This window comes from Dendropsophus ebraccatus, chromosome 4 (genome assembly GCF_027789765.1).
Source record: "Dendropsophus ebraccatus isolate aDenEbr1 chromosome 4, aDenEbr1.pat, whole genome shotgun sequence".
Taxonomy (NCBI): Eukaryota; Metazoa; Chordata; class Amphibia; order Anura; family Hylidae; genus Dendropsophus; species Dendropsophus ebraccatus.
In genome coordinates, this window is record NC_091457.1 from 147954823 (window position 1) to 147977652 (window position 22830).

Here is a 22830-nt window from a genome sequence, read left to right on the forward strand (position 1 = left end):
GGGTGCAGTAAGGCTGCCGGCTCCGGTCCCCGCTCAGCTGACCAGAGCTGGGAGCCTCACCGCAGCCGCGCCGCCGAGCAGGTACTGTATGCTCTTGGCGGCGGGCTGCAGGATGCAGCGGCGGGGTTAAAGCACATATTCACAGTGGGATGTCAATCCCACTGTGAGTATGTGCTATCATAGGGGTGAATGGTACCGGATCCGCAGCGGCTCTCGCTACGAATCCACAGAAGTGAGACCCGCTGCGGATCCGGTAGGTGTGAAGGCACCCTAAAGACCCTATAATTATTATCTGTCCAAAAACATCATCTACCGCCGAATGCGCATCGTCACGTGTAATAGCGATGCGTGGTCGACGGCCGATGACTGTCCCTGCATGCCATGGTCTCTTAGCCTAGCGGGCAGAAGCAAAAAGACCACTGGGGAGCACGGGCAGGTATGTATAAACTTTATTTTACACTCTGGCAAGGGCTGCACAGACATCCGTAACGAACACTTGCTGCACGGTAGTCAAAGTGTAATAAATTCTGTGAGTGAGTGCCGATCTAGCTCACTTTTCCAGAATATTGGGTAGGCATCGGGTGGAGTAACAGAGGCTTAAGTTTGCGTTTTGTGTGAACCCCAGTGCTCGGTATTTGATTCCCGCAGCCTGGAGAAGATGGATGCAACCTTAGGGCTACTTCCATCTTTTCCAGTCTGCAGGAATCAAATGATAAGCGTTGTTAGGGTTCTCGCAAACCTGAAGTTACTATAAAGTTCCCTCATCTCTAACAAACCCGCTACAATTACAATGAATGACATTTGATCATAGAAAATACAATCATAAATAAGGAGCATACTTCTATGTGTATAGATTTTGCCTATGGTGGCCGAGAGACGAAAAAGCAGAGGCTTACTAGCCGCTACAAAACACTATTACATTTGTGACTGTTGTTTGATAGGTTTCACCCTGAATATATACATCTGTTTCAATGGTTTACGTTGCAGAGACTTCCCTCGTACAGGACGACATCTAGTGACCACAATGGTAAAGTGATTTTTTTTTTTTTTTTTTTTATTCTCCCCCCACCAGTTTCCTAAATTAAACAAACGCACACAATGTATTCCTAGAATATAATGATAATAGTTTTTGCTGTATTCTAACCAGATGTGGAGAGAGGAAAGTTTCAGAGGAAGCCTTTGGTGCCAATAAGTTAAAGGGGTTATCCAATGAAAATTTATTTTTCATTTCAACTGATATGAGAAAGTTATATAGATTTAAAAATTACTTCTATTAATAAAACTCAGGTCTTCCCATACTTATCAGCTGCTGTCTGACCTGCAGAAAATGTTTTATTTTCAGTCTGACACAGTGCTCTCTGCTGACATCTCTGGCCGAGACAGGAACTCTGTCTCGGTTTTCTATGAATCCCCATAGAAAACCTCTCCTGCTCTGAACAGTTCCTGTCTTGGCCAGAGAAGTCAGCAGAGAGCACTGTGTCAGACTGAAAATAACACATTTCCTGCAGGACATACAGCAGCTAATAAGTACGGGAAGACAAGATTTTTTTAATAGGAGTAAATTACAAATCCATATAACTTTCTGACACCAGTTGATTTGAAACAAAAAGATTTTCACTGGATAACCCCCTTTAAAGGTCCTCTTTTTTTTTTTTTTTTTTACTTTACACCAGTTAAAGCTGTAAAAAGGCGCATCCATTTAAAAGGTGGCACACTACATCTGAGGCCATTAGAAGTCATTGCAAATTAGAAAAGTAGCCCAAGCAAGTATACAGTAACATGTATATTGTGCCACCTCCAATAGGTAGGATCCATATCTTAAAAGGACATTTCCACCAAAAATTTCCCCTTTTAAAAAGCATAAATTCATGATTATATGAAAAAGTACAAAAAAAAAGAAGCCTAAAGTGTCACTGTCGTTTAATTTTTTTATTTTCAGGAATCAATGGTACAGGCGATTTTAAGAAACTTTGTTATTGGGTTTATTAGCCAAAAAATGCATTTTTATCTTGAAAAAGCAGTTTAAAGCTTCCCCCCTGTCTTCATGGCTTGCTTATGGAGAGGGAAGGGGTGGAGAGAGATGAGGCATCAAAACAGGACAACAAAGAGTTAATCTACAGTTAATCACCCGGCTATCTCCTCTGACAGTCAGCACTGACCTCTCAGACTTCTGAATACCTCTCTCACCCACCTCCGTGTTGTGTAATCCTTTGTTCTCTGCTCTCTGCTGCCGACTCATCTCCTCCCCCCCTCCCCCCCCTATAGAACAGACAGGGTTGTGTCTGATGTAACAAGTCACAATTTCCTGATATTTTGCATTGAATGGAAAAGAGGACGGGGGGGGGGGGGGGGGGGGGGGGGGGGGGGGGGCACCTGGGAAAAGGCTTTTTGAATACAGATAATGGCATATTTGCCTAATAAACCCAATTACAAAGTTTCATAAAATCGCCTGGACTATTGATTTCTGCAAAAAAAAAACAAAAAACGACAGTGACACTTTAATTTCTTGATATGTTTTAGAAGTCTCTCCATATAAACTACTTCCTGTCCTATGTCCATAACTCCCTTTATGCAAGGTTAGTACACTATAGGAAATCTCCTTAAAGGGGCTAGGTGGGTAACAAAAATAAATAAAATAAAATCAATCACCTATTCCTTCCTGGCTATTCCCCTCTGCTGTATCATTTCCTTGAAGGGTATGGGCTGAGACGGTGGGCTAGGTACCATATTGCTACAACATTTGGCAGCCAGTGGCCACAACAAGTGTACTTTGTTTCATCTGCACGCGATGACTGCAAAATTGTACCTGCCCTACCGTTTCAGCCCACCCCCTTGAAGTGCTGAGGCGGTGAGACACCAGGAAGCGATAACAGGCCATGTACCTATTCAGCTCCCTTTAAGATTCTTTGTCAGACCAGGGAGGAGTGATGACCTGGCGCACCACTGCTCCCTGAGGATCGGCCCAAATTACTGTATACACTAAGTAGCCTTCTAAGACTCGATATGAGGCCGTGTACAGACACAAAGGAGTTCCGATCACCAAGACCGGCGCTCGCTTGCAGAACCTTTACAAAGAACAATATTAGCATGCGTCGTTATTGGTCACACAGATGGGCGGCCGATCTCTGTACATTTTACATTGCACACAAGATGAGAGTGTGCACCCGCTGGTCAGATGAGCTCTGCCACCTTTATATGGGCCGATTATCCGCTACATGAGCGTTCCCAGGAATACTTCTTAGTGATATTCGGCCCATGTACTTTGCTAATCAGATGCAGTTTGTCCCTGTGGTTCCTGTACATGAGAGAGCGCCCTCCTGTGGGGCTGTGAATTATTGCTGTGAGACAAAGACAGCGGGGTTACTGTTCACTGATGGCAGATTTCTAGTCTCAGAACAAGCAGTAACCCAGCCTATTGCAAAGTACTGAATACATGAGAGATGCACCAATATCCAATACAATATCTTTATTTCTCTTTACATAAATGTATATGTGTCTATTATGACACGCATGTATAGCACTATGTTTTCTTATGATCGTGTTTCGAATGCAGAAAGAGTTTGGGAAAGTGAACTATGCCAGAAGGCCTGCACTGTCTACTGGTGGTGTGGGTTACAGCTCAGCTCTTATTCACTTCAGTAAGGCTTTATTCAAATGTCCATTGTTCTGTCCACAATTGCGGACGGAACATAAAACCAATGTTATTCAATGGCCCCATTCACACATCCGTACGTGTATACGGGGCCATGATCCGTGCCGCAAAAAAAAAAAAATAAATGGACATATTGTAATGAGGACCGTTTTTTGCGGCTCGGATCGCTGGGGTAATGGAGTGTGAACGCAGTGTTCTGTGAAGTACGGAGCACTACGGATGCACACTTACAGTGCGTGCCGCGGCCTGCGCTACGGGTGTGTGAATATAGCCTAAAGGCCGAGCTATGTATTGGTCGTGTATTGGTGTTGATGCGGCAGCTCCCAAACAGTGGGTGGAAAAAGTGTTGACACACTGCCAAACAGTGTTCTGAGCCCAGATAACCCCTTTAAGGGAATGTTCACATTACAGTATTAAGATAGGATCCAGCAGTAATGCAATTGCAGACTTCAAATTAACCATGTCAGTACCCGATAATGAGGAAGGGTAATACATGATAATGAAATATATATTCACTTTCCATGACCACCACCCTTTCAGGAAGGCTAGTAGTGTAAAAGATATACTAGTACTAGGCCAATCCGATGCATATGAAGCTGGAAACTTGTGGCAACAACTGTGAATATATACACAACTAAAGATCTACATTTGTCGAAAAGAAACACTAGGTTTTACAAGTTGTGTCGTAAATCTTGAATTTCTTGTATAAATTATATGACCCCAAAAAGAACAGAAATATAAACCTTACAGCTCACAGGAATAATAGAGAGCGCTTCAAGAATCATCTAAAAATTTCCATTATATCTTGAGCCAATGTGTGTCCACGTCAGAAGCATGGGGTCAGTACTGTATAAGGTAGGCAGTAACCTATTAAAGGGGTACTTTGGTGATTTATTTTTCTTTAAAATCAACTGTTAAGAAGGTTAATCTAAAGTCTTCAAGTACTTGTTAGCTGCTGTATGTCCTGCAGGAAGTGGCACATTCTTTCTAGTCTGACACAGTGCTCTCTGCTGCCACCTCTGTCCATGTCAGGAACTGCCCAGAGGAGTAGTAAATTTCCATAGAAAACCTCTCCTGCTCTAAACAGTTCCGCACACGGACAGAGGTGGCGGCAGAAAGCACTGTGTCAGATTTGTTTTTACCATTTCATCCCAAGTGTGGATGTAAAACTGCTTTGGTTTTCTTGCCATGTGATTCTCAGCCAGGCGGGAGGAACTGCAGCATAACTGCTATGTGTGAAAATAGGTAGAAGTGACCAGGTGGTACAATGGCCAGTAATGCAAACTATGAAAGTAAAGGTAAAAACTAGAACAAAAAGTTATTTCCCTGTAGGCAACAAAAGTACAGCAAATAAAAGTTAAAAGTTTGCATGGCTTTTCTATAAGATAGAGCTCCATAAACATATTCTGTAGTACTTACGCCTGGATCTGTAGCTTGGTTTATTAATGTGAATATGACCAAGATGCAATACCAGAAACAGCCACTACAACACGTATGGCGCCGTGACTGGTAAACAAAGACGACACTCGAGCACTGGGCCACTTTAAAGTGACACCATCACCCTTTTTTTGCATTCTGACTTCTCTACACAGGTGTAAAGGGTAAATTAAGTACCCTTTAATGGTGCTTGTTCAACTGCCGATTGAGCTAAGTGGGCGGGGCTTTAAGACAACAGCGCCACCGTTGGTCCCGCCCCTTCATGGCATCATAGGCTCATAGTGCCTGCCCCCTCGCCGACCATTGGAACAGGCTGGCCTAAAGGTCTAGGCCCCACCCCTCTAGGCCGGCCCATACAAATGGGCGTCGAGGGGGCAGGGACTATGTGGTGATGATGTCACGGAGCAGGAGGGCCACCTATGGCGCTGTGGGCAGGGCTAAGTGGCACTGTTGCCGTGATGCCCTGCCCACCTAGCACAATCTGCAGTTGATAACAAATCCTTTTTACTTGAACAAGCACCATGGACATATGATATAAAATAAGGTATGAAAACTGCTAAATTTATCCATTACACCTTTGTAGAGAAGTCAGAATGCAAAATAAAAAGGGGCGACAGTGTCACTTTAAATCAGCTCACTGTTGGGGGGGGGGGGGGGGGGCAGGAGACTCCCACCCATCTGACATTCATGGTCTATGCTAAGATAATCTATATAAAAGTTTTAGAAAATTCCTTTATAATGACAAGGGGTCTGTGCGCTCCTTGCACAGTTGAGTGAATGCTGCACAGATGCTATAGACTTCCTGGGGATCTATACACTGCTCATCAGAAACACAGAGGCACAGCTCCTGCTCCTCATTTTAGTTGTGTCGGGTCTTGGCAACCACTAGTATCCTAGTTACACAATAGAAAGTTGAAATGATGAGCTCATTTTGTTGGTTACATGTAGTTTAAAGGCAACAAGAGGGCGCATCGTATCTATATATTAGATAATTATAACATGATATTGCTATGTTTAACCAAACACAATCAAACGCTTCAGGGGGGGACCAGTGCGAAAGTCACCGAGCATTGTGCAATATGTGCTTTATTAAAAGGGGTTATCCAGGATTAGAAAAGACACAGCTACCCCCCTGCCCTCAGGCTGGGTGTGGTATTACAATTCAGCTCCAACTGAGCTGCAAAACCCACATCCAAACGGAGCAGAAGAGTAGTGCTGTTTCTGGAAAAAAGTGGACATGTTTTTGTTAGGCTGGGTTCACACTACGTTTTTGCAGTCTGTTTTATTCATCCTTTTATGCAAAAAACGGATGGGAAAAACGTATGCATGTGTGTGCCTCCGTTTTTTCATTGAATTCCATTGTAAAAAAAAAACAAAAAAAAAAAACAGAAAACCGATTTTTTTTTTTTTTTTTTTTTTTTACGGACATAAAAATGAGTTTGACCAGATTTGTGTACGTTAAAAAAAACTGATCTGTTTTGATCCTTCTTTTTAGAATGGAACACATGCAAACACATGAAAAATAAAAAAACAACGGATAGCAAAAACGTAGTGTGAACCCAGCCCAAGCCTGCATAATCCCTTTAAAGGAAATAAGTGGGAAAAATCTCCCCTATGTGTTTAATTACATCATGTTGATTCCTGCACGTTATGTATACAAAACAATACAACATGGCCTATTTAGCTGCCATGTACAGCGAGATCAACTCATCCCAGAGCCGTCTCCGAGCACTTACCAGGTTGCAGCTAAAACAATAGTAACTTACAGGAGGATAGAACAAGCTGGAATTAGTTTGCAGTTAATAGCGCGTAATGTACCTGATGTGTACAGGCCTCTGGTATCATAACACAGGGATAAAAGAAACTGTGTTCTGCTGCACACATGAAGTAGGGCCAACAGTGATAACATATGAATGAGAATTAGAATACAAGTTATATTGTAAAAACACAATCAATGCTGTAAAAAAATCTAACGTGTATGGGGACCTTAAAACCAACATTTTCTCTCTAGTTCAGATAAAGCCAAATGACTAGTCATATACTCCAACAATATGCCACAAATCTACAAGTGCCTTAACAGGATTTGAAAAAAAGGAAAAGGCTTTACAAGAACTTTGTTCATAAAGTGACACTGCAGCAAAATCTTATTTTACCATGCCAGCATCAGACTGGTGAGGTAAACAGCTGCCCTTCTCCCCTTGTTTACTGGGCATGCCATTAACCTCCTTGTTTAAAGGTTATTCTGGAGAAATATTCTTCCAGTAACCAGGCCTCTCCTGTCCTCAGTTTGGATGTGGTATTGCAGCTTACTTTTACTAAAGTGAATGGAGAACTGTAATACCACACACATCCTGAGGACAGGGGTGGCGCTGTTTTTGCAAGAAAACAGCTTTTCTTTCTAATTCTGGATAACCCCTTTAAAAGGTATACTCACTTTTGAAACCCCCTACTCTTCCGGTGCCGACATGGTCTCTTACCTGTCTGGGTTTACTAGGTCAGGTGGTAAATGTACGACAATACAATCGTGTGTATGTGAATATTCGTTCCTACTCTCTCTCTCATGCTGTAGGACAGAGTTCAGGGATCCTGTGATTCTGCTCCTCCTTAGTCCCTAAAGGCTAAAGTAATAGATTGGTTCCAGTGTGCAGACAGTTTGGGAGACTTGCTAGACAGTCTGTAAGCGCTGAGGTGACAGCCATTTCCTTCTCTCATTTTTTGGAAATCAATGAAGGATTAACAAGGAAAACATGGAACGACTTATAACAACCGGACAAAGGAGGAGGAGGACAACACAATTAGTGACCGTCACCGATAGTTTAGCTTTAAGGTGGAATTGTTCTTTTCAGAGGAATGAGAGGAAACCTTTCGCTGTCATGTAACATAGTGACGCATTTCCTTGGACTTTAATTATGTTCTATCGCTAGAGTTTATGAAGAAGCCAAAGCTTTCATCATTGAGACACGAGTCCTGTCACAGCACAAACCGAAAAATAAGTCATGCACGGCCTTATCTGAACCATGTGTCTGCTGCCGCGCTGGTCTAGGAGTCTCACTCCAGGCACAACTCATTTTGGCACTTCAAAGTGAGAAGTGTTTGGAACGGTATGGGGCTGTAATAGCTTCCCGAGCCGTGCCACATAGTCACAGATCACAGGAATGTAACATGCTGGCGCTCCGCCGCAACACATTCCCCACCACTTACCATGTGTTTCATCAGCACATAGAGACGCAGATTAGATCATTACTGATTTACAGCAACAATATTCAGGACTCTCTTAACAATAAAAACTTTTTGTTTTTATTGAAAACCTGTATTAGGGTACATAATGTGTATACAATCTTGTGTTTCTATAGGGCAGGGGTAAGGAACCTTGGCTCTCCAGCTGTTGTAAAACTACAACTTTTGGCTTTCCAGGCATGATGGGAGCTGTAGTTTTGCAACAGCTGCAGAGCCAAGGTTCCCTACCTCTGATATAGGGAATATAATTTGCCTATGACTTCTATGCTATTCATTGTGCGCCAAGTCACGCCTTTACAGTATTGTATGGTTTGTTCCAGTCAGGAAGAAAGCTTAACACTTATTAGACTATAGAATAACCTCGTTTAGTTACTGTTGATACCCTTTTACCATGGCCATTAGAAGTGTCACTGACGTTTAAAAAACTTTTGGATATGTCATAGAGACAGTTTTGATCGGTCCGGGTCTTAGTGTTCAGCCACCTTCTGATAGTGAGAGAGAGCTGGGAGAAGGCCATCACTGGGCCATCCTCTTCCGGCTCTTTGTCACGTAATGAGTCGGGCTCATAATGTAAGTCTACAGAGCCACTCTTTCACGGACACAGAGCGGGGAGTGGACCACTCTGTCCTCTCTCCCCACTCTCTCTCACAATCAGTACACGTCTGAACACTAAGACCCAAGGTGATCCAAACTTTTGACACGTCTCTATGATATGTCAAAAGTTTCTTAAAACAACAGCGAGACACCTTAGAGTGTCACTGTCGTTTAATTTCTTTTTTTGCAGAAATCAATAGTCCAGGTGATTTTAAGAAACTTTTAATTGGGTTTATTAGGCAAATATGCCATTATCTGCATTCAAAAAGACTTTCCCCAGGTCCCCCCCCCCCCACTCTCTCTCTCATTCACTGCTCATTATCAGGAAATCTCAACTCTTTTACACAATCGAGCCCTGTGTAACCTATAGAGAGAAGTAGAAACAAAGAACAAAAAGAAAGGCAGATCGCCTCATAGAGTAGTACCTCTGGATTTAAATAATGGTCTAACACATGTAAAAAATCACTGCTCACCTTTTTGGGGTTGTGGAAACAGAGCCACAACACCCAGCAGCACATGTAATGGTGTGTCCAACACACCTCCCAGGGATTGGGGTAGCAGCAGTCTTCACAACAGGTCTAAACTGGGCTCCTTGTGCAAGGACCCGTGGAGTCAGGTAAAACCAAAAGGTGCCAAAAATGACAAAAAAATGTTTGTCCTGAATCTGACGAAGGGGCACCATAGCCCTGAAACGAGTTATTGTTGGACTGAATAAATCGTGTTTTATGTGAACATCGTTTTCTACTACGTTGTTTGGTGGTGAGCGCAATCTCCAGGTAATTTTTTTGTCATTTTTGGCACCTTTTGATTTTACCTAACCTATAGAGAGGGGAGGGGGGAGATTAGTCGCCAGCAGAGAACAAAGGATTACACAGTGGGACCTGTGTGAAAGCCGGTATTCAGAGGTCAGTGCTGTCTTCAGAGGAGATAGCCCGGTGATGTAGCTGTAAATTAACTCTTTGTGGTCCTGTTTTGGTGCCTCATCTCCCTCCACCCCTCCCCTCTCCATAGACAACAGGGGGGAGAGTTTCGAACTGCTTTTTCTTGAAAATGCATTTTTCGGCTAATAAACCCAATTTCAAAGTTTCCTAAAATCGCCTGTACTAAAAAAAAAAAAAAATTAAACGACAGTGACACTTTAAAGGGGTAGTGCGGCGCTCAGAAATTATTCACAGAATAACACACATTACAAATACAACTTTGTAATGTATGTTATGTCTGTGAATGGCCCCCTTCCCCGTGTACCCGGAAGTGTGGTGCCCTATACATACCTGTCACATGCCGACACCAGTCTTCTATCTTCATTCAGCGACGTCTTCTTCGGGCGGACGGCGAACAGCTCCGGCTGTTCCGAATGCCGGCCGCCCTCTGCAGCGTCATCCGATGCTCAGCCGCGATTGGCTGAGCATAACCGTGCTCAGCCAATCGCGGCTGAGCACAGTTGTGACGCGGCGGAGGGGGGACGGGCGGCAGCGACTAGGCCGTCTGTCCGAAGAGGACGTTTGGCACAAGATGGCGGACGGCCCTCGACACGGATCAGGTAATGTACAATGCACCACACTTCCGGGTACACTGGGAACGGGGCGATTCACAGACATAACATACATTACAAAGTTGTATAACTTTGTAATGTGTGTTATTCTGTGAATAATTTCTGAGCGCCGCACTACCCCTTTAAGGTTCAATATTCTAGCCAGTTACCTTTTACCGCCAGGCTCATAAAAGGTAGTGCAGGTCTCCCATGGGGAGATTGTGAGAGCTTGGCTGTTAGTACAATAATAATAATTTTATTTATATAGCGCCAACATATTCTGGGAGTACATACTGCTGGGCTCCTGCTCTGATTAAGTCTTTACATGCCACAGTAATATAATGATTGCAGCATGTAAGGGGTTTGTGTGCACTGTTCACCCCATGGGCTTCCCAGCAAGCTACTGAAACCATACTGTGAGAAAACGCATTAAGCCCAAAAGAGTGACAAAGGTGCAGACCGGAATCCTTCAGGACATCTAATATCTACCAAGCCCTTATAATGTAATGTGAAAACATAGAATAAAAGCATATCGAATTTGGAAACTGAAGGGACTGGCATTCAAGAAATAGACCATTTTGCACACTACTCACATCAGCTCCACAGTCTGTTGTCTGGATCGATGGCTGTGACATCGGTTTGACAGGAGAGGTTTTTGTGTGTGACAGCAGGTTAATGGACGGTGTAGACAGCGGAGGCGGCGCTCCATTTACAGCGAGTCTCGGCTGGGGGGCTATCACCCCAGGGCCAGGAAGTTGTACAACAGTAGACGGGGTTAGGAGAACTTGTTGAGCTGCAAATAATAAATTGTTGAAAAAAGCATAAATTACTCCATATACAACTGACTGATTGGATTATCGTTTGCCAATTTGCTGACAAGGACACATAGTACCTAAATGCTTTTGAAAACAAGAGTCTCTATAGTGGAGCTCAAATCCTACAAACCTGACAGCAGGAAGAAAAACACAAGCGACCAGCTCTCCCCTTGTACAGCTGGATCCCAGATTATTACTTCACCATTTTGGTCATTTTTAGAAGACGTGTGCATGTTATGGTAGAGTTTAGCAAATCAGACAGGTCTGCAAAGTCACGCCACCCTTTGGTAGGCCCCACTCACTTGTCTAAAGTACAAGACCACCTAAAAGTTTTGCAAAACAGAGTTTTTAAACATTTGATGTTTATAATATTATATATATATATATATATATACATACATACACACACACACCTCTATGACGCAAACTTGTATAAAGGCATCAAAGAGTGTAAAGCGTTGAGTGTCATCTTTACAATGTGGCAGGTTTAAACTTTCACAATATACATGGTCTGAGGTTACTATGCGGACTTTTATTTAAGAATTCAATGTTTCTTTACGTTTAAGGTGTGAAAAGCATCCCAGGAGACTTGATAATTGATACGTTAGTTTAGAAATAAAGAGCTCTTTAGAACCACCAAGGCTTTTGTTTAAGAGTAAATCTATATAAGCTCTTCTAGTAAATAGCAGAAATCCCTCTTTACTGTCCTGAGAAGCTGATGGGAACCACCAGGACGCCACAGTCACTAGGAAATATACCTCACTAGAAAACATGTGGGAAGGGATAAACACCATTTCACCACACAGCATGATGAACCACAAAGGGTCAACTCTGATGCATATATACAGGGGCGGTCTTGGCATTTCTGGGGCCCCAAGTGAAGTTATGTCTGGGCCCCCCCCTCGACACGTGTTTCAAAACAATAGACCGCTGTGTGCTGCCCCCAGTAGTATATACCCCTTGTGCGCTACTGCCAGTAATATATACTCCTTGTGTGCTGCCCCCAATAGTATATACCCCTTGTGTCCTGCCCCCAGTAGTATATACCCCTTGTTTGCTTCCCCCAGTAGTATATAGACCCCTGTGTGTTCCCCCAGTTATATATAGCCCCCAGTGTGCTCCTCCAGAAGTATATAGACCTCCTGTGTGCTGCCCCAGTTGTATATAGACCCCCTGTGTGCTCCCCCACTAGTATTTAGGCCCCCTGTGTGCTCCCTTAGGGGTATTTAGCCCCCCTGTGTGTTCCCCCACTTGGATATAGACCTCCTGTGTGCTCCTTCAGTAGTATATAAACCCCCTATGTGGTTCCCCTAGTAGTATATAGACCCCCTGTGTGTCCCACCAGTATTATATAGACTCCTTGTGTGCTGCCCCAGTAGTATACAGACCCCTGTGTGCTCCCACAGTTATATATAGACCACCTTTGTGCCTCACAAGTAGTATATAGACCCCCTGTATGTTCCCCCAGTAGTATATAGACCCCCTGTGTGCCCCACCAGTAGTATATAGACCCCTGTGTGCTCACCCAGTAGTATATAGCCCCCCTGTGTGCTCCCCCACTTGGATATAGACCTCCTGTGTGCTCTCCAAGTTGTATATAGACCCCATTCTGCTGCCCAAAGTAGTATATAGACCCCCTGTGTGCTGCCCCCAGTAGTATATAGACCCCTCTGTGAAGCCCCAGTAGTCTATAGCACCCCTGTGTGCTCCCCCCACTTATATAGACCCCCGATGTGCACTCCCCCAGTTAAACAGCCCCCTGTGTGCTCCCCCTTCCATATAGTATATAACACAATAAAACAAACACTTATACTTACCTGGGTCAGGGCGTCTCCTCTTCTCTTCACTCTTGTGGCCGCAGGAAGGGTTTTCCCTGCGATCACAAGAGGCCGCACTCCCCTTGTCCTGGCGCCGATGCTCCAGTGATATCACTGGAGCTCCGGCACCACAAGGACAAAGCTGCCACTTGTGACCGCAGGGAAAACCCTTCCTGCGGCCACAAGAGTGACTGACAGGAAAGAGAGCCAATGTCTCCCGCCCTGTCAGTGCTGCTGCATGTAACTATGAGCGCTCATTACGAGTGCTCATAGTTACAGTTCAGATGGGGCGGCCCTGTCCAGCAGTCTTGAGCACAAGAGCAGGGCGTGGGGGCCCCCCTGGATGTTGGGGGCCCCAAGCGATGTAGACCGCCACTGCATGTATATACTGCTTTACTGTAGAGTGTAAATATTTCCCTTGGACATTGACATTTTTTTTTTTAAAGGGAATGTACCAGTAGTACATCGCTTTGTGGGTTTTTATTTAAATCAACCGGCGCCGGCACGGGGATGGTAGTGGCACAGTCTTTTTTTTTTGAATCGAGGCCAGGTTCCCAAGCATGGCGCCGGTTCATTCCCAAGCACCGGCCGGGCATAAAGAACTGGAGGTGGGCCCGCCGGTCCCCAATGTGACAAAACCCCCTACCCTCTGACATGGCTCTATTAGAATCAGTGGAGTTGAATCAAAGAGGCCAGCCGATGCTTGGGAACAAACCAGCGCAATGCTCGGGAACCGGGCTGCGATTAAAAAAAAAGTACTACGCCACCGCCGGTCTATTCCTATAAAAAACACAATGTGATGTACTACTGGTACATTCGCTTTAAGTAAAAGTTTATATGAAGTTATTACATTGTCTCTTGTTCAGTTAAATATTTTTGCAGCCTTTCTGTGATACACAGAGCTTTGTTTTTATGTAATTTTATATTAGTACATTTTTATTTGAGTATGTGTAAATAAACAAAAGTATAATCTGACTTTATTAACAGCATAAATTGCAACAAAAATATTTAAAATTGTGTTCCGTTTTGGTTCAGATTTTTTATTTTGCTATATTTTATTTTTGTTATTTTACATTTTAACATTACAATCCCTTTATAGCTGATTTTCATTGTAGCTAGGGCTGACATGATAGCCCCATTGGGAATACAGCCCCCTGACAGTCACTGCGGTAGCTGACCCAGCAGCTTCCTGCAAATACCAAGCACCCAGTGATCACATGATTACCAGGACGGGAACCGGGAGGCCTTATGGCTACTGTTAAAGGGAATCTTTCAGGTCCATACCAGGTACACAGCTGCAGACAGAGGTTGGGTGATAAAACAAATGATGCCTTTGTCTTTGTGGATGTCTATTTGCAGAGTTGGAAAATAGCATTTTCCCTTGGAAGCTGAAAAGCCACAAAAGTGATGCTAAGCCACAGCATGCACACCTCTTCAAGTTGACTGACTTATGTACAGGGCTCGGTCTCCATACCTCATACCTGTATGTCAATTAGTCAAGACAGGAAGGTTGTGGGGGAAAAGAGTCATGCATGCTAAGGCTTAGCGCCACTTCTGTGGCACTTCAGCTTCCAAGGAAAAAGGCAATTTTCTAATTTTGCAAATGGGCATCCGTAAAGATAAAGGCATCATTTGTTTTATCACTATCACCTTTCTGCAGGTGTCTGAGCTGCATACCTGGTAAGGACCTGACAGATTCCCTTTAAGCTGTGCACCCAGGGTTCAATGAGCACTATGCATATTTGATTTGGAAGGCTGAGACAGTAAAAACATCTCTGACTTCTCTTTGGAAAGCCTGTTCATTACCAACAGCTGTCTCGCTTCCTCTGCGCCACCCACTGCAGACTCTGCATTCAAAAAAGTCCTTACCAAGTCGAATGTGGACCATGTACAATCTGTGTGGCCTTCAAGTGATTAAATTGTGGAAAAAAACCACAATGGTTAAACATGTTCTAGAACAATCAGTATTGAATAAGCCCTTGCCCTTTCTTTATGAAGCAGCTTTTTAGGTACATTATAGTCTCCCGATGGGTAGAGCTCGGTCTTTGCACAAACAATTACTTACCTGGTTGTGGCGTTGGCTGAATTGTGATTAGTGGCTGTGGCTTGGGCAGCAATGTTGTGAGGGGCTGAAGTAAAACTGTTTTAGGGGCAATCCCTGAGGGTGATGAGATGTCTGTGGAGGTAGGAACCAGGATAATTTTCGGTTGTATGGATGGCTTAGGCACGACTGGAGCGAGTTTTCTTAGTTTGGTAGAAGTGTTACCTGTATTTCAAGTATAAAGGAAAAAAAATAAGATACAAAATGGGCAAAAAAAAGTGTCGGTACAAACAAAAACTACATGAATAAATATATTTGCCAAGTGGAAACTGTAACAAGGGAAATCTAATAGCAAGTATGGTTAAAGGCAACATGGAGCGCGTCAGCCGATCTTGATACTGCCAAAAATCTAATCGTACATTATGTGGTTGTGGTTTATAAATTCACTCTTACTGACCACATAGTTTTGTGAGTAATGGGGCACCCGGGTCGTAACTAGCACGATTGTGCAGATATGGTTCCCTGCAGCACAGTATGGATCTACTGTTCAGCAATAGCATTTCAAAGGGGAAAAAAGACGTTTTATTCCTCCGCATGAGGCTGGGAGAGTGACGCCAACTAGTCACAGCTCTCTGCCTTTCAGCGTGGGGATGATTGACAGGCAGTGACGCCACTAATGGGTCTCTCTGCCTGTCAGTTATCCCTACACTGACAGGCAGAGACCCATTAGTGGCCTCACTGCCTGTCAATCATCCCCGCGCTGAAAGGCAGAGAGCAGTGACTAGTTGGCCCCACTCTCCCAGCCTCAATCGGCGGAATAAAACATCTTTTTACCTTGTTCAGCAAGGTTTACAGCTGCGCTTTGGCCGCCTGGAAGACACTTTGTGGCCTTACCCTCAAATATATAAAGCCTATAAAACTATAAATAAAGAACCTGAGTGTAGCTAGTTGTTTTACATATTCTGAGTTAAGATTACTTATTTACTTATTTCCTATCCACAAGATCTCCAGAACAGGGTTCGGACTTTGTTTTGAATGAAGTTGCAAACGCTGTGCTCGTTTTTTTACTAGCTCCATAAACAATGAATGGACAACTCTTCACAGTTCTGCACAACCCGGGAACAATTCTGGAAATCACAGCGAGTCCCAGTCTCAGCAGTCACTGGTTGTTATAAGCTTGTGGACAGTATTTTTAGCTAAAACTAAGAGTGGACCCAACCCAGGAGTAAACTATACTGGAAAGATTTAAACCTAGCGGCGGTAAAATACACTTTTTAACTTCCTGACAAGTCCTTATGCCGCTGCTAAAGTGAGTGATATAAAGAATTGCCAGAAGTGCCATAGACTTACATTGCAAGAGTGTTGCAACAAAAGCCTATGGTACTTCCAGCTATTCTATGCACTGATCAGTATTGCAATGGGTTACAGACTTGGTAGGAAGTTTGAATGCATATCGTGCTGTGGCAGCAAGGTGATAGTTACCCTAAAAATCTGTTGTGTGAACAAGTCCTATGTTAGTCTGGAATCCAGGCTGTTCAGCAGTTGATCTACTCGTGCTCTATTTTGAAACAAGGCATCAGAAGAGAGACCATGTCACAACAATAGAGATGGTAATATATGGGGTTTTTTTTTCATTACAAGAACTTGGAAACTTAAGGGACCAATAATCATCCGGTCAAGAGACAGGACAGTTGCTGTAGAGTTTATAAAATAGTAAATTTGCAAATCAAAGGACTGGCTGATCTGTACTCTTGGCAAAACAAACTCTTCTGGTCTTCTCGTCATGCGTGCCAATAAAACACACTCATCGGCCTCATCAGTTATACAGGGTTGAAAGAGGACTAACCGGCAGCAAATAAAACTAGCACTTACTTTAGGTTCAAGGTCTCTATAAAATCCACATGGGTGGCTGTCTGACATAGCTAACCTCATTTATGTGGATTGCAGCTATGTCAGACTGTCTGTGGGTACAATAAAGGTAACTCTGCACTGTACAGCCATACAGTATATGATAGGAAACAAACCTTTAGTTATAGATATGAGGCTCTTTGCTGACTAACAAGAGGAGAAGAAAAGGTATACAGATAAAAAAACTGGATATATATATAGATGGAGGAGGGAGTTTCTGCACAAATATTTTAAAAACCTTTACTATTTTAACATTGAAGAGTAAAAGGAACATTTCCTTATTGCTGAGTAGAGGAATGTATGAAGTACGTACCAGTGTTCAGTGGTATTGTGATTGTTGGCTTCTCTTCGGGTTGATCTGGGGATCTGGGACTTCTTGTTGCTTCTGAGTACAGTGAAACAGGAGACATCTGAGAACTGGAGGAAATGTCAGCCTCTTCCTGTTGTGAATGGATGGAAAACAAAACTTCCATTAGAAACCTGAATATTAAACTATGGAAAAACCCCTCCCTGCTTTCTTTAACCCCATAAAAATAGCAACATCACCCAAAGTTTTCACCAGTCATAGAAATATCTGAAAAAGTCTTGAATCAGTCAGGGTTTGACTGTTCAGATCATAAGGACAAGTATGGTCCATGTCATGTGACCGAGACAAACACATAGGGGGACATTTATGAAAGATACGCCAGAGGTGTACGCTCCCTGGCATACGCACCCGTACACCTGATGGGCAGGCTGGGCGGCGTGACAAGGCGTGGCCTCCTCCCGCACCCCATTTATCATGATTTATGTCTCATTTATCATGATTCGTATGCCGGGCGCAGGTTCACTAAGCCTGATTCCCTAAGGGGCGTGCGCCTCTTAGTGAATCCTGCTGGGCAAAAGGGGGCAGGGCCTAATAAGACCGGCGTACTTGTACAACGGTCTTCATAAATCCCCCCCCCCCCGACACACAAAGTAAATTTGGGGAATCTCACTCATATAGACAAATACATGCAGAGTATAGGGTTGCTGCATGTGCTAGCTATAATATAAAGCAGACACCATGCTACAACAGCCTTGGTACTATAGGGGTTATAAGTGTATACAACTAGATTGTATCCCCTCAACCGGATGCTACTATTAGGAGACATATGCACACAGGTAATGTGGCTTCATCTCTGTGATATGTGGATCTTTGCATTGGCAATACTTGGAACAATAAATATCTCCCTGATTAATTGGGTGCGACAACTGGTGCACAAGGAAACACGTTGGAGAATGATTATGAATCAGGTGAAACTGTTCCGCCACCTTTGTATATATGTAAATAGTTCATTGCCAATATGTGATCAGAATCCCTAATACTTTACATAATTGGAACACATCTGGCAATAACAATTAATTACAATACCCTTGTAATTCCCGATTTGCCAAGTCTAAAGATTTCTTTGGGTGCCTTACCGGTACATACAGAGATTCCTTACCGGTACATATTGAGAGATGGAGCCTGGGGAGTCAGCAGACATAGGAGACTGCACAGAACAGACGGAGGACGCAGGTGATAAAGGTTCTGGTTTTATGTCCCCTAGAAAAAAGGGCGGAAAAATAAAGATAAAACATGACATAAGGCCCCCTTCACACGTCCGGAAAAACCATCCGGATTTCCTATCAGGAAATCCGGACGGATTTCCGGACCCATAGACTATAATTGGTCACGGACACCCTTCCGTATTTTTCCGGAAGGGTGTCCGTTCCGGAAAATAGGTCCGGAAAAAATAGGACATGTCCTATTTTTGTCCGGAATTCCGGCCTGGACGCCCCCATAGAAGTCTATGGGAGCGCCGGAATCACGGGCACTTTCCTGATGTACATCAGGAAAGTGCCCGCGATTCCGGATTACCTGCGCCCCCCAACACCCGCATAACTCACCGGCCTCCCTCCTTGTGTTCACCTGCTGCTGCCGTCCAGGTCAACTCCCCCGGCCTCCTGCTTCCTGGTGCCGCGCGGCCGGACCCCTCACCCAGCGCCTGATTCCCCCCCCCCCCCCCCGGAGCTCAGATCAGCGCCCCCCCCGGACCTCAGATTATCGCCCCCCCCGGACCCCTCGGGCAGCGGCAACACCAACCCACCATCCCCCCCCCCCCCCCCGGACTTCAGATTACCGGCACCCGCCGGGACCCCTCGCTCAGCGGCACACCCCCTGCCCCCCCCCCCCGGACCTCAGATTACCGGCACTCGCCGGGACCCCTCGCTCGGCGGCACCCCCCCACCCCCCCACCCCCCGGACTTCGGATCAGCATACCCCTCGCAGCACCGATCTCCCTCTCCCCCCCCGCCGCGGCGCCGCTGCATCCTCACTCCTGGTTCGAGATCAGAAGACCAGGAACCAGGGCAGGTGAGATCACCCCCCTCCCCCCAGAAGTAAAGCTCCCACCATGTCCTGCTGAGAGGTCATGATGGGAGTTGTACTTCTGCAGCCTCTGGCCATCCAGGTTGCAGAAGTACAACTCCCACCATGTCCTGCTGACAGGTCATGATGGGAGTTGTAGTTCTGCAACCTGGATGGCCACAGGCTGCAGAAGTACAACTCCCATCATGTCCTGCTGACAGGTCATGATGGGAGTTGTAGTTCTGCAACCTGGATGGCCACAGGCTGCAGAAGTACAACTCCCATCATGACCTGTCAGCCAGGCATTATGGGAGTTGTAGTTCTGCAACCTGGATAGCCGCAGGCTGCAGAAGTACAACTCCCATCATGACCTGTCAGCCGGGCATTATGGGAGTTGTAGTTCTGCAAACTGTGACCATCCAGTTTGCAGAACTACATCTCCCTTTTTTTCTTCTGATCAGGAAATCCTGAAGGTTTTTCCTGATGGTAAAAACGGATTACTGTCAGGAAATCCTGATACTTTCCTGATGACATTTGAGGCCTCCTGATCAGGATTTCCTGACAGTAAAAACTGACACGGACGTGTGAAGGGGGCCTAAGTCATTCCTTTTGGGGGGAAAAGTCACAAATGAACATGCAATCGCTGCAAATATTTAAAGAGGTGGTCAATGAGCTTTTCGCCTTCTTCTAAAGTAAAACTATCAGCAGGTTAGAAGCATCTAACCTGCTAATATGTCCCTACAGCACATATGGCACTGAAGATGGTGATTTTCTTACCTTGATCCTTAGCGCAGTCTCCAATTACAGTGTAGTGTAATTGATATGTAAATGAGGCAATATGAAGCATGGGTGGCGGACACCCTCAGGACACTGATCCGCCCTACCACTTCTAATGCATATTTAGGTGGCACTCTGCAGTGACGTCACTCTGGTGCTTATCACTGTAGAGCGCAAATGAATATTCATTAGAAGGAGCAGGCCGGCCAGGGCGGATCATTGCACTGAGGGTGAAAGGCCTGCAACCATTGCACCACTGACTCATTTAAACATCTAATACACTACAAAGAACTTAATAAGGGCGCATAGTATTAGGTTAAGAAAATTACCTTTATCCTTCGCACCCTGCGCTCTATAGGGACATATCAGCAAGTTATATGCTTCTAACCTATTGATTGTTTGCCTTTAAGTGTCACTGTCATAATATGCAAAACAAGAGTCCGTGGAGCCTCAGTTACGAGTCTCAAAACACGGGATAGCCAGATATCTCTAGCCTGTTGCCAACGGGGTGCCTCCATGATGGGGAGAGCACCACACCACCCTGATAAATAACCCCTTAAGTCCCACTCGGTTGCGAGTATTGGAACATAGACAGGGAAACAACAGGGTGGCCCCTTTTGTCAATGTCTAACTCAAGGTGCGAGTATTGCAATCATGACAAGGGCTTGCAAAGGCAGGTTTCCACCCACAGACAGCCGTTTCGGGGTTTTTTGCCCCTCGTCAGTGTGGGGTAGGATTCTGGCTAGTTGGGGCAATGAAAAATCAACCAACAAAACACAGTAATCACTGAACTCAAGGAGAACAGCGAAAAAAATTCCAATGAAGTACTCAATCAAGAGTCTCCACTGATGCCCCCAAAAATTTAAATATGCAAAACAAGAGTCCGTGGAGCCTCAGTTACGAGTCTCAAAACACGGGATAGCCAGATATCTCTAGCCTGTTGCCAACGGGGTGCCTCCATGATGGGGAGAGCACCACACCACCCTGATAAATAACCCCTTAAGTCCCACTCGGTTGCGAGTATTGGAACATAGACAGGGAAACAACAGGGTGGCCCCTTTTGTCAATGTCTAACTCAAGGTGCGAGTATTGCAATCATGACAAGGGCTTGCAAAGGCAGGTTTCCACCCACAGACAGCCGTTTCGGGGTTTTTGCCCCTCGTCAGTGTGGGGTAGGATTCTGGCTAGTTGGGGCAATGAAAAATCAACCAACAAAACACAGTAATCACTGAACTCAAGGAGAACAGCGAAAAAAATTCCAATGAAGTACTCAATCAAGAGTCTCCACTGAGGCCCCCAAAAATTTAAATATGCAAAACAAGAGTCCGTGGAGCCTCAGTTACGAGTCTCAAAACACGGGATAGCCAGATATCTCTAGCCTGTTGCCAACGGGGTGCCTCCATGATGGGGAGAGCACCACACCACCCTGATAAATAACCCCTTAAGTCCCACTCGGTTGCGAGTATTGGAACATAGACAGGGAAACAACAGGGTGGCCCCTTTTGGCAACAGGCTAGAGATATCTGGCTATCCCGTGTTTTGAGACTCGTAACTGAGGCTCCACGGACTCTTGTTTTGCATATTTAAATTTTTGGGGGCATCAGTGGAGACTCTTGATTGAGTACTTCATTGGAATTTTTTTCGCTGTTCTCCTTGAGTTCAGTGATTACTGTGTTTTGTTGGTTGATTTTTCATTGCCCCAACTAGCCAGAATCCTACCCCACACTGACGAGGGGCAAAAACCCCGAAACGGCTGTCTGTGGGTGGAAACCTGCCTTTGCAAGCCCTTGTCATGATTGCAATACTCGCACCTTGAGTTAGACATTGACAAAAGGGGCCACCCTGTTGTTTCCCTGTCTATGTTCCAATACTCGCAACCGAGTGGGACTTAAGGGGTTATTTATCAGGGTGGTGTGGTGCTCTCCCCATCATGGAGGCACCCCGTTGGCAACAGGCTAGAGATATCTGGCTATCCCGTGTTTTGAGACTCGTAACTGAGGCCCACGGACTCTTGTTTTGCATATTTAAATTTTTGGGGGCATCAGTGGAGACTCTTGATTGAGTACTTCATTGGAATTTTTTTCGCTGTTCTCCTTGAGTTCAGTGATTACTGTGTTTTGTTGGTTGATTTTTCATTGCCCCAACTAGCCAGAATCCTACCCCACACTGACGAGGGGCAAAAACCCCGAAACGGCTGTCTGTGGGTGGAAACCTGCCTTTGCAAGCCCTTGTCATGATTGCAATACTCGCACCTTGAGTTAGACATTGACAAAAGGGGCCACCCTGTTGTTTCCCTGTCTATGTTCCAATACTCGCAACCGAGTGGGACTTAAGGGGTTATTTATCAGGGTGGTGTGGTGCTCTCCCCATCATGGAGGCACCCCGTTGGCAACAGGCTAGAGATATCTGGCTATCCCGTGTTTTGAGACTCGTAACTGAGGCTCCACGGACTCTTGTTTTGCATATTTAAATTTTTGGGGGCATCAGTGGAGACTCTTGATTGAGTACTTCATTGGAATTTTTTTCGCTGTTCTCCTTGAGTTCAGTGATTACTGTGTTTTGTTGGTTGATTTTTCATTGCCCCAACTAGCCAGAATCCTACCCCACACTGACGAGGGGCAAAAACCCCGAAACGGCTGTCTGTGGGTGG

The 22830-nt window shown here is 44.9% G+C and overlaps 1 protein-coding gene across 1 annotated transcript in view; it reads right to left on the bottom strand.

Annotated features, from left to right (window-relative positions):
* The window catches only part of ATF6 (activating transcription factor 6), an 82858-nt gene that overhangs the window by 50789 nt on the left and 9239 nt on the right, over positions 1 to 22830 (bottom strand). The window contains 6 exon segments of the mRNA XM_069967413.1: positions 11045 to 11244; positions 15149 to 15268; positions 15271 to 15313; positions 15315 to 15349; positions 17346 to 17472; positions 18499 to 18599. Of these exon segments, the coding sequence (XP_069823514.1) occupies positions 11045 to 11244; positions 15149 to 15268; positions 15271 to 15313; positions 15315 to 15349; positions 17346 to 17472; positions 18499 to 18599 (626 nt within the window).